The sequence below is a fragment of the Lytechinus variegatus genome, chromosome 9 (assembly GCF_018143015.1).
Source record: "Lytechinus variegatus isolate NC3 chromosome 9, Lvar_3.0, whole genome shotgun sequence".
Lineage (NCBI taxonomy): Eukaryota > Metazoa > Echinodermata > Echinoidea > Temnopleuroida > Toxopneustidae > Lytechinus > Lytechinus variegatus.
Window position 1 is genome coordinate 3,942,337 of NC_054748.1, and position 12,795 is coordinate 3,955,131.

Below are 12,795 nucleotides of genomic sequence, written 5' to 3' on the forward strand. Positions count from 1 at the left end.
TGAAACAAAGCTTAGTTCTAAGCTAGGGCGGCCCAAATGCGCGTGAGTGGAGTCCCAGTTTCTTAACACGGGTAAGTATTGCGTTGTCGCCTAGAGTGATATTTTTCGGTTGATAAATATCATAAAGTAATTTATGATTTTTATTGATTAAAACAAATATTTTACGATTCCTGATATCTATCAGCACATGCAAGTAATTTTTCAATCCAAGTTGCCCTGTTTATTTTTTACTGTTTAGACTCTAAAATAATTTAAAATTTAGTCTAGGCCTAGATAAATTAGAATAAAATTTTTAAAATATTGCACTTTTGCAGAAAAGCTGTCAAAATTTGTAGGCAGGTTGGCATTCAATTTTATATTTTGTTCCAAATAATACAGTTATAGGCAAAGGCATGAGTATACAATACTTACCAGAAAGCCACAAATAAGAGAAAAGAAATGTTGCATTTGCAATGCATGGCCAATGCAATGCCATGGGTAATTGAACTGCATTGCTCAACTAGAAAAGAAACACCACTACTTACGACTGGGACTACAATGAAGATATCACTCACAACAATAATCAATATCATCGTCAAAAAGGCCTTAATTACACCTGCGAAGCAAGTGCCAAAGTACAATCTCAATGGATTGTTTGTTAAACAATATCAGAGCTTTAATTTAATACTTAGCAATTTGCATACCTTAAAGAAATTCATCAAGAATAATAGGTCCGTCTGGAAGAGATTTTCATACAAATCATTAGTTTTATGATACGTGTCCTTAACCCAACAGTGCTGATATCGATATCTAAGCAGATATCGATTTCATTTTGCTGTTTGTTTTTCAGTGTTTTTTTTTCCCCTATATCTTGTCTTTTTTATATTCCTTCTTCTTTTTTTTCCTCTCACATTCATTTTTTTTTCAATTCAAATTTACTCTGTGTATATATATGGCGATCGCGGAATCGCCTCGGCCCCCTTTAAGCCGGGAGTGTGTTTTTTTTTAAGTTTCCTCTGGGATCACCACCCACGGCCCTGGCCCCTGGGCCTGGGAAGCGTAGTGAAAACCTTATTTTTGCTTTGTTTTGTTTTGCCAGTCAAATTAACCAGCACCCCTCCCTGTTCAGAAAAAAATATATAAAAATCGTTCCCATGCAGGCCGTGTCGCCACCCCATCAAATCTTAAATTCAAGTTCCGAGGTTGATACGCAAAAATGATAAGGTGGTAATATTGTTCTATTTCATCAAAAAAGTACCGCTCGCTCGATCGCTTTCCTCGATCAAGTTGTATTTAGAAAATCACTTTTTTAATTTAGTTATTTTACACTGGAAAATATCATTATGTTAAATCTATTTTAGAAGTTTATTCTTAATGCATATTATTATCATCATCAATGGGCTTATTTCGAAAGCTAGGGTGGGTGCTGTCGCGTTAGGGTGCGTCAACGCGAACGCGAAGATTCGTCCAAAGCCCCCCCCCCCCCCCGGTTTGGCCGAAAGGGTGCGTTGGGAGCGCCAAGTCGCGTCGCGTTCACTGGAACGCGCCCTTTCGTCCAAAGCCCCCCCCCCCCCCGGTTCGGACGAAAGGGTATGTTTAATAATAATGAATAAATAAATACAAATATTTATAAGAAAGCTGAACAAACAAAAAAGACGAGTGATATGCTCCATGAGGATTTTTCGGTGGAACAGTTTTATGGTGTAATATTGATACATGTAAAAATTATGACTGATTTCAAGGTTCTTTCAAATAAAAAAAAGTAACTTACCTTCAATTTTATACTTTGCAGGTGTGTATTTATTACAAAGGAAAACATTCGTATACCTGGAGATATTTGGTGTCCCCCAAATTATAAAACTTACGGCAGATGTGTCCTGGAAGGGCAAGGCCAAAATTGATGTCGGGTCAGCATTCACAACGTTTAACTCTTCAGACCCTACCTTACTATATTTTACACTTGAGACCCTGCCTCAGTATATTTTGTGAGATGTATCTGTTGTGTATGTGTGCGTGTTGTGTGTATAGTAATAATAATAATATGTGCGTGTTGTTTGTATAATAATAATAATAATAATAACAATAATAATACTTATAATAATGAAAATAATAATAATTTTCACCCAAAAGTGGCTTATTGCAAGGGTGCATGGGTATCTGATTTTATTATCATTATTATTATTATTATTATCATTATTATTATTATTATCATTATTATTCTTAGTTGAACTTTTCTTTCTTTTCCTCAAATTGTCAATGCTTTAAATGATTGAAAATCCACTATTTTACGTGCAAATTGGCAATGTTTGACAAAATACCTTATATTCAGCTTTCTTATAAATATTTGTATTTATTTATTCATTATTATTAAACACACCCTTTCGTCCAAACCGGGGGGGGGGGGCTTTGGACGAAAGGGCGCGTTCCAGTGAACGCGACGCGACGTGCATGGCGCTCCCAACGCACCCTTTCGGCCAAACCGGGGTGTGTGTGTGTGTGTGTTTGAGTTTTGTCAGACGTGTATCAATCAGATATGATTATTTACGTCTGGACCGACCTTTAACGTCACCATCCAAAAGACGTGACCAGGGCTCGAACCCGGGGCTTGAACCTCTGCATCAATTTGTAACTTCCCCACATCAGCTTGGATTACAGGTGCTCGCCACAACGCCCAGTTATGGACGAATCTTCGCGTTCGCGTTGACGCACCCTAACGCGACAGCACCCACCCTTTCGACATAAGCCTCATCAATGTTATTTATAATTATATTGGAAGATGTCCGATATTGTGTTTTATATAACACTCAAGAAAAAATGGTGTTAAATGTGATTGTTAAGGTTTTTATCAATTTGTAAAGACATCAAACTTCTACTTTTTATATAAAGGCCTATTTTATTTTTATATGAATTGACAACTCAATACAAAAAAGTTCAAGTACATCACATCATAACCAAAATAGATACACTTAAAGTAAATGAGTACATAAACATACGCACCGCAACGCCTTTTGGTATAACGCAAAATTGTCGTCATAAAAAAGGGCATATTTTGTATTGTCTTGAAAAAAAGTTATATTCCAGGCTGAAAATCTACGAATTGAACAGATAAATCAGACAATCAAAACACAGAAGATTTGAATTGGACAAAGAATAGCAAAGTTATGCCAGAATTTTAAAGATTTGTATTATTCCGGTGAACTGATGGGCATGTCTTCATGAATATTCAATGAGCAAACTGACCATGCTGACGTCAAATTCCAACTTGCTCTTTTGTATTTCATTACAAACTAGGGTTATTCAATTTTTTTCCTCCAACAACTAAAAAAAAGATCGATTGACAACTAATTTATATATTCATTGCTGCAATTTAATTCATTTAAGGGAGACATCATTATTTTACAAATAAACGAAAAAAAATAATTATGATTTCATGTAGGTCCCTAATAACATAATAAAAAGGTACGTAGGATTTTGGCATCATCAGCCCAAATAATGATATTCATTAAAAGCATAAAACTGTTTTCACAATATATTGCTAGCTAAACTTTATGATTAAATAAATTCGCCTTTTTAACAGATTTTTCAGAAATTGTCCGCATATTTTAAGTATAACCTCCGGGCCCTTCTTCCTCCTTAAGAAATGATTAAATTAACAATGGAGGGGAACAAATAAATGAATAAATAAACATCAGAAACATTAATCTATTAATAAATGAATAAATAAATGAGTGAATGAATGAATGAATGAATGAGTGAATGAAGAGTTTAGTTGCAAAAGGGGTTAGGTCCACTTTTTACCATTCCGAGAAAAACCTTGTTTTTTATTCTCACTTACTGCATTATTCTTATGAGAAACTAATTGTAATGATGTACTACCCTATCATGTGAACATAAAATTGGGTTTAAAAGAAATCTACCTGTCTTCATTTTTTTTCTATATTCTTTTAAAAATTATCATTGTGAACGTAACCCCTTTTGCAACTAAACTGAAATGAATCCAATATATTTTGAATAAAAAGGTGATTTTTCTTTGTCCCAGAAGGAAAAAACAGTTCCACTGGACCAGTTAGACCAGTATAATTTTAACTGGTAACTCTGGAAATTGGAACATCGGTTTACTGGTCTAACTGGTCATACTGGTCCAGTTAAAAATTAAACTGGTCTTGAAGTACTGGAATTTTATATTGGTCTTGTTTCTGGTGGTTGTTACTGGTCTCACTGGAATTTATACTGGTCTCACTGGTCTTCATACTGGTCTAACTGGTCTTCAAACTGGTCGAACTGGGCCTCGTTCTGGTCTTACTGCATTTGGTCTTACTGCATTTGGTTTGTTATATAGCATGGCCAGTGAAATGTGATGGAAAAGATGGTTAGTAAATTAATCTTTCTGCTGTTATTTTGAATGTGATGTATGAAATTACACATTTTCATTGTAAATTAGTTCACACACTTATTTTGAAGGTTTTCAAACAACAATGAGTGCTATTGCAAGGAAATTTGCAAATGAGGTAAACCACATGATCAGCATCATCAGAATTACTGGTATTACTGGTCTTGACCAGTTAAATTTCAAACATTGAATTACTTTAGACCAGTTGACTATATCAGAGGAATATATCTTGCTTTGATCTTATAATCATATATTTTTAGAGGAAATAATTATTTTAATGATAATATTAATACTTTATAATTATGATATTAATAATAATAATTACTATATCAATAACAATAATAACAGTAATAGGAATGATTACAGCAATGATCATGATAATCATAATAATAATTGTGATAATTATAAGAGCAATGGTAATAACAATGATAAATGAAAACGATAATAACTTTCTCTGAAAAGCAAGATTCATTTTTCCTAATTTGTTAAATGATCTGACTTGAAATAAAGTCATTATTTATTGGACCAATAATCAGAATGCAATTGTTTGAACTGGTCTCCAGTTCATTTTTACTGGTCCAGTTAAAAATCAACTGGTCCAGTAAACATATACTGGAAACCAGAAAAAATCTACTGGAGCCCATTTATTGGACCATTAACACCAGTTTAATGAAAAACAATTTAACTGGTATTACTAATTGCTTCAACTGGAATGCAATTGTTGGAACTGGTCTCCAGTTGATTTTTACTGGTCCAGTTAAAAATCACCTGGCCCAGTAAAAATATACTGGAAACCAGTAAAAGTATACTGGAAACCAGTAAAAAATTTTACTGGTCTTACTGGTTTTTCCTTCCTTGTGCCACTTTTATTCACATTTTCATGTGAATTTCAAATTTTCGTTGTTTTCATCAGAACGACTACAGATTTAGAGGATTTGAGACAGAAAACAATAAAAATTTAAGAACAATGGACCTAACCCCTTCTGGAAAATGAGCTCTTCAGAATAGTTTCTTTGCAAAAGGGGTTAGGTCCACTCTAAGAAAATCATTTTTTGTATTTTCCCATATTACAATATTCTTATGCGAAACTAAATTTTCGTGATACCCTACCATGAGAACATAAAATTGGATATAAAAGAAATCCACCTGTCTTCATATTTCTACAAATATTCTTTTCCAAAAAAAAATCTGTGTGGACTTAACCCCTTTTGCAACTAACTGAAATGGACCTAACTCCTTTTGAAAAAGTGAGTTTTCTTTGCCATTTTAGATCACTTTTTAATGGGAATTTCAACTTTTCTTTGTATCATCTTATAGAGCTACTAAAAATTTGTACATTGAGACAAAAATATCAAATTTGATGAAAAATTGACCTAACCCCTTGCAAGTGAGCTCTTCAAATATACAGATAAATACATAGATTAATAATAATTATACTTGCTTATATAGCGCTTAATACTTACTTTGTGAGAAGTCCCTAAGCCCTCTACAGTATATGCAGCATAATTACCCTGGCGTTAGCAGTGCAGCTGTTACGCGCTCTGCGTTTCAAGGAATATATTCCTGCCACTAATTAGGAATTAATAAGTAAGTATATAAATAAATGAATGAATGAATAAATGAATAAATAATTCTTAAAAATAAATGAATGAATAAATAAATACAGAAAAAAGGGGGCAAGAGGACGGAGAGGGGAAACAGAGTGTCTTAAGAGAAAGCGTATGAGGCAATATCGGCAATTATTATGCTCGATCCATCAGGAACTTCTAAACTCATAATTTGAAGATATATCTAGAGGGTTCTTTTTTCTCTCTCTCTATCTCTTTCGTTTTCCAATTGATTCCACAATACAGATATATCTCCCGCGTTCCCAGTCACGATATGTGACTAACATTTTTTTTTCAGACTGACAGTAAAAGAGATATTGATTCCAAACATTTTACGGCATTAACACTCTCTGTGCCCCACACCCACACACACACACTTAAGAGTTATTTGATGACGATGAGTGTAACATGAAGTAAGGCACTCAAGAAAAGACGATGTCCTTCTCAAACGAATCTTTTATAGACCTGCCTGAAATATATATTGATTAATATAATCTTTAATAGTTCTCAAAAGAAATGAAATTGAAATGAAAGTAATATACAATTAATGCATTTACTGAAGTCAACATCCGGCTTTATCGATATTTACGATGAATTGTAGGCTAATATGAAGTGGTTTCTGATATAACGTATTCAAATTGTAAATGAAATATTTTACCTGTCGTTTGAAAGGCAAGCACTTAGTTAATCTAAAGGTACTTTTATAGGCCGAAATCTCAGACCTCATGCAGGAAAGTATCAAGTGTATATCATTTGTGATTTTTTTTTCTTTTATATTGATCAAAAGTACTTTTCACAAAGATGTGCTTATATATTATAAAGAGGAACACTCTGTGTAATTTCTACCATATGATTTGAGGCCGATATATCTATACGAGGAACTGATATGAAATGGTTTTAAGGCATAGTCTCCTAATTTTAAATAAAATATCAATCTAAATAACTTTTTTACCCCCCCCCCCCGACGAGTCACAACTTAGGCAGGGAACGTCCCCCTCCCCTATTGAGAAGCAAAATTAATAAATTGTAATGTAAAAATGCAATGAAAACAGACTTATTCACCTTTTTTTTTACTTAAAGACCTCTTTCTTTCTTTCATTTTTTGCTTGTCAATTTTTTTTCTGGTATGAAATCTCCTTTATTTGCGGTTTAACCAATAATTTTCTCGGCAGGCAAAGATTTTTTATTTCATTAATGTACGCGAATATGAACATAATATAAAATCTTTACTTATATTTCTTTTTCAAATGGCAAATTAAGTTTTTTTTATACATATAAATAAAGTGTTACAATACTTCTCCTATATTGATAGGAAAGCACTTTAAGCCAATTTAATTACTAGTATAGATTTATTCATATCTGACTTTATCAATGGATACCGGTGAATCGATGATTTCTCAATAGATTCTTCATATAATGTTTTAAATAAGATATTGATTTGAAAAAAGACTTTGTTACGGCAATTTTCGTCCATTTAAAGTGTCGATAGCATGAAAGAGGCAGTCGTATCTTCGAATTTTCTAATATAACTTTTTATGTATCCAATTCGTAAATGAACGCTATTTTCTTCAGATTTGGAAAGAAGTATTGATCTATAGCTTTATCATAAAAGGACCAGCATTTTGCCCATCGTTCAAAGGATGCTGCACTTATTTCTGGTAATGCCAAAGAAGGTAAATGATATTTACCAGTACCGTTTCTGAGAGCATTCCTGGGATCATTATTGATTGAATTCGAAGAAGTAAGGTTACAGATAACAAAGTTATAGTCGACTTTGTTTATCAGTGGCGTAAGTATACTGTATATCTCAAAAAGAGAAAGAACCCCCCCCCAGCACACACGCACATACAACCTTCCATGCATCTTCTTGTAAATTCATCAGAAAAAAATTGCTACTTTTATTCTTTCATACACATTCTTCCTCTTCAATATTATCATTATTGTTTGTCTACATTCTTCTTCTTCTTCTATAATCTTCTTCTCCTGTCCTCCTCCTCCTCCCCCTTCTTCTTCCTCTTCAACTTCTTGTTCTTTTTTTTCTTGTTCTTGTTCTTCTTTTCCTTCTTCTCCTACTAAAAATGTATTGGTTATAAATACTTCGCAGTGACGCACATGGCTCACTCCTCTCCCAATTACAGTAAATTGTAATAATGATAATAATAATAATACAATTAATGCACATTTATGAGTGTGTTATGACGATGCAGCACACTCGAGGGTATTTACAATTATGCGAAAGCATCAGGCGCTTGCGCCGAGTGCTTTTGCATAATATTGTGAATGCCCGAGAGTTGCTCGCATCGTCACTAACATCACGAATCTTAAAATGTGCATTAATTGTTTTATAAAACGGGTCGGCAAAAAGAATTTTTCATGGAAATCTTGTTCAAATCCCTCCAACTTGTGTACGATCGCACAGACGAAGAGATCACAAGACTATCAATTATGACATCACAGGCGTACTCTGCGCGCCTAAGTTAGCGCATCAAAATCCTAGCCAGCCTCTTTTACTGAACGCGTATCAGTTTTTACGTGCTATTGGAACTAATGCTGCACAAAAATTGCATAGTGCTGCACAAAAAATGCACAGTGCTGCACGAAAAATGCACGACTGGAAGGTTGCGCATAATTAAAGCATGAACACGTGACTTGAATACGCACTCACCATTGGCTACATCCTTGAACCCGTTTTATAATACAAAATAATAATCAACATTTATTAAGCGCTTAATACGCATTGTTTCTAAGCGCTGGATACATAGACAAAAAACTACAAGTAACAGAATACAGAATAATATACACTTAAAGACTACAAAAAAGTTAAGGAAAATGCATGAAAAATACATGGAATAACAAAACAGATAACAACTAAAATTACTATGATTTACTACTGATTAAAAAGGTATGTTTTCAGCCTAACCTTGATGGTGATAATAATAATGATAATAATAATGATTAATAATAATGATAATCATAATAATAATATAATGATAAATATAATAATAATAAATATGATAATGATGATGATGATGATGATGAATGAATGAATGATGATGATAATATTCATTATCATTATTACAATGATGATAAATATTATGATAATAATAATGATAGTAATGATAATGATAATAATGACAATAATATTAATAATGATAATGACAGCGTTCCCAAAAGTCACAATGAAATTGAGAAAAATAAAACAAAGAAAACAGCCAACATAATAAATGGATACAAATCAGACAAAGGACAACCGTCCTCATCCATATCATGGATCTAATATATAGGTCCATGTTAATGTGAAAAGGAGTATCGAATAAGGGGGGGGGGGGTGAAATGTTGATTTTCCTGCATTTAAGAGTGTGGAACCCTGGATTCACGCGTATTTCGAGATACAAAACCACATTTTGACATGTTATTTCTGTATCAGGGTTGATTGATTTGTAGTGCAATGTAGGCAGGCAATTAGTCCATTTACTGATCGGTGGGCTTACGTCTAACTTCATCTAGAATAGAATTGTGGCAATGGTTAGTGGCTTCTGACGTGAATTGACTGTGCATACTACATGAATAAACTATTTACAAAAAGGGGGAGGGGTGTGGCATGTGCCTGTAATCCAAGCTATGCGGGGAAGTTACTAATTGATGCAGAGGTTCGAGGTTCGAGCTCTAATCACGTCTTTCGGATGGTGACGTCAAGGTCCATCCCAGATGTAAATTATCACATGATTTATACACGTCGGAAAAACTCAATTTACAAATACACACCAACATACACACACACTGACTCGCATCAAAGTGGAACATAGGCCAACAGACTAAATACCATAATTTCTTCTTGTCTTATTTTGTTCAATGATTTCAGGTGCGGATGCCTGCCCCCAAAAGTTTCACAATCAAGAAAATTAAAAAAAGGAATATGAGAAAAGGAAAGACAAATAATGGAAAAGGGTAAAATATGTTATTTGTTGAGTATTATGACAAAGTCACAAAATTAGATATTCATTGTTAAAACGGCAATAATTTCTGCTTGCTCGCTTCGCTCTGCTGTCATGATTTTCAAGGAATTTCCCCGCTCACTTCATGTTAATCGTGCCTCTTCGAAATTTTTGGCTCATACCACTTTACCACGAGTAAGGAACACAACCACCGCTGTAAATGGAATGGACACAAGCATTTATCCATATGATTCTTCTTTATTTAAGATGTACCTATGTAACATTGCGTTTGGCCAGTATTCTTAAACAAAAAGGAGGGAGATTTTCCGTTCCCCCTCCTCCTACTTCAACTTCTACGTCTTCTTATTTTTCTTTTTTTATCTCCCCTTCTCCACCTCCTCATCATTCTTCAACTCCAAATATTTTCTGCTCGATCTCCTTCTCCTTTTCTCCATTCTTCCTCTTCTTTTTATTTGAATTTGTCCTTCAACTTTTCATGAGATGCTGTGTATTTCCCCCATCTTTATGCTTTTTTTTATTACTGCACATCACACCAATTTACGCAGATTTGCTCTTATATTATGAAGAAAGCAGCATGTACGTGAGGAATCGATATAGTTGGTGTGTGTCAGTAAGCAATATCAAGGACATTTATGTTCATTTTTTTCTACCTTACTGAAAAAAATATGAAACCATATATATATTCATGCCCATGCACATACAGCCTCCATTATATTCAGAAGACACACTGGCTTACTAGTGGCAGTTCTGTTTCAAATCATATAAAGTGTGATCAAACCATAGAGCTATTTCTCTGTTAGCTCCATGATCAAACCATCAGTTTGCCGTAAAGCCAACCTCGTGTTCATTGGAGCAGTTGACCTGACCCTGTCAAGATGGACATCTTGAATGTTTCGGAAATTTCTACGGGATCCTCGGATCTGGACATGAGTGAAGATATCCCCAAAGACACACCAGGGCCAGAGTTTAGTGTCGCCTTCCTAGCTCTGATCGTTTTCTCTGGACTGACTGTCACCACCAATAGTCTCATCCTGGCTGCCTTCTACGTCGAGAAGAAACTGCGGACATACACCAACTGCTACATCTTCAACATGACTATTGCAGATTTGGTCGTGGGACTATTCTGCATGCCCATACTTTCTACGATCCATCTCTTCAACGGTTGGCCCTTTGGGAAGGTGGCGAGCATTCTGTTCATGGGGTTCCAGAACTCGATCTTGGCTGTGTCCGTGTGTGGTGTTGTCGTGGTGTGCATTGATCGTTACTTAGCTACGTTCTTTCCCATCCTGCACTACCAGAGACGGAGTATCCGCAAGGCTGTGGTGGTCAACATGCTCACGTGGGTCGCATCATTCGGAGTCTGGATGATGGTCACGTCCGGTTGGGACTTCATCAAGCCAACCAACCTTGTCATCTCCTCTGGCCTCTCCAGACCAAACTACAACCTGACCTACACGGCAAGCCTTCTTGTATTCTTTCTGAGGTTCGGATTGCCGTTTCTTCTGATGACTGGTCTGTACATCCGAATTTACTTCCGTGTTAAAAACATCGGCAGTAAATACCTCACAAAGTATTTTAACAGGGAGAGGGGCGTTGAAAAAGGACATGCAAAATCCGCTCCCCTGAGAAGGCCTAAAGACAGGCGCCCTCCCAGCCCCGGTGAACTTGATGGATCGAAAACCTCAGTGACATCGATTGAAGAAACAGCTATCTCAAGTGTCTCTCTGGATATGATGAGCAATGCAGGAGCGACTAAGGGTGTCGAGAATCCACAGATCGGGGACGAAAAGTTTTCAAATGGAATTGGAGGCTTGGCCTCCGACGGTCCGACACGAACATTTAAGACCATGGCAAGAGACGAGGAAGATAATGTGAAGTCTCGGAGCAACGCTATTTCGAAGGAACCCAAGAAAGAATCAAGAACCGAAGGACGAAAGGCAATGCGGACCATGAGCATGATTGTCCTGGTGTTTATTCTGACCTGGCTACCAACGGCAGTCTCGGTCACCATGTACGCTCTGGCCCCTGATTTCTACCGAACCATCAGTAAGTCCATCAGGTTATCTGAGATAACACGTTGGATTGCCTTCAGCAACAGCCTGGTGAACCCTTTGGCTTATGCCATGGCTCAACCACTCTTCAGGAAAACCATCATCAAGATCCTACGGCGTTGTGTTAATAGAAAATCTCAGAAATAGTTTGAAGATAATTAAGGAGAGCGGGGCGAACATAGACGCAGTGAATATTGGACCACGTCCTCTAACCTTACAGAAGGTCGCCCCTCCCAGTTTACCGAGGTGGTCGCAACCACCCCACCCCCTCCATCATATTGATCCCCCCCCCCAAAAAAAAAGATTATTTGCATACAATAAAATTATGAAATTCGTCAATCAATGTGTTTTAAGGCCAAATGTTTTATTTACCATGAAAGAACTAAGAAAGTAAATAAATATTCAGTAACTTAAGAAACAAAAGTATGGTTTACCAACACGAGATTCCCATCCCAAATTTCACAATTTCTTCCCTATACACCCAAACTCTAGATGTAAAAGCAGGGGGTGGGCTACATTCCGGCAAGCAGCGAATTCATACAAATTGGTAATACTTAAAATAAGGAGGAGTGCCAATGAATCTTGAAAAGACACATATCGAGCAGAAAGTTGAAATTGATCATTACTTGTGTTCGTCAGCAACTGACAAACACATCTTAACTATGAAAGGTCAAGTTTACCCCGGAAAACTTTTGATGTGAATAAAAAGAAAAAAATCAAACTAGGATAACGGTCAAAATTTCATCAAAATCGGATGTAAAATAAAAAAAGCTATGACATTTCAAGTTTCGCTTATTTTTCACAAATGAGAC

At 35.6% G+C, this 12,795-nt stretch overlaps 2 protein-coding genes across 4 annotated transcripts in view; one reads left to right on the forward strand and one right to left on the reverse strand.

The window, feature by feature from the left end:
* The window catches only part of LOC121420991 (nucleobindin-2-like), a 35,815-nt gene extending 35,046 nt beyond the window's left edge, over nucleotides 1-769 (reverse strand). For all 3 annotated transcript variants that reach the window (XM_041615557.1, XM_041615556.1, XM_041615558.1), the window contains exon 1: nucleotides 684-769. The gene's annotated coding sequence lies outside the window, so the exon portion shown is untranslated. The remainder of the gene's footprint in view (nucleotides 1-683) is intronic.
* Nucleotides 770-10,753: 9,984 nt separating this feature from the next.
* LOC121421217 (muscarinic acetylcholine receptor M2-like) lies at nucleotides 10,754-12,130 on the forward strand. The gene has a single exon (XM_041615879.1). The coding sequence runs from the start codon at nucleotides 10,808-10,810 to the stop codon at nucleotides 12,128-12,130; it is 1,323 nt and encodes a 440-aa protein (XP_041471813.1). The 5' UTR covers nucleotides 10,754-10,807.
* Nucleotides 12,131-12,795: the final 665 nt, after the last annotated feature.

Excerpts from the sequence above, each read along its gene's own strand:
- LOC121421217 (XM_041615879.1), top strand. The coding sequence starts at position 10,808 with ATGGACATCTTGAATGTTTCGGAAATTTCTACGGGATCCTCGGATCTG.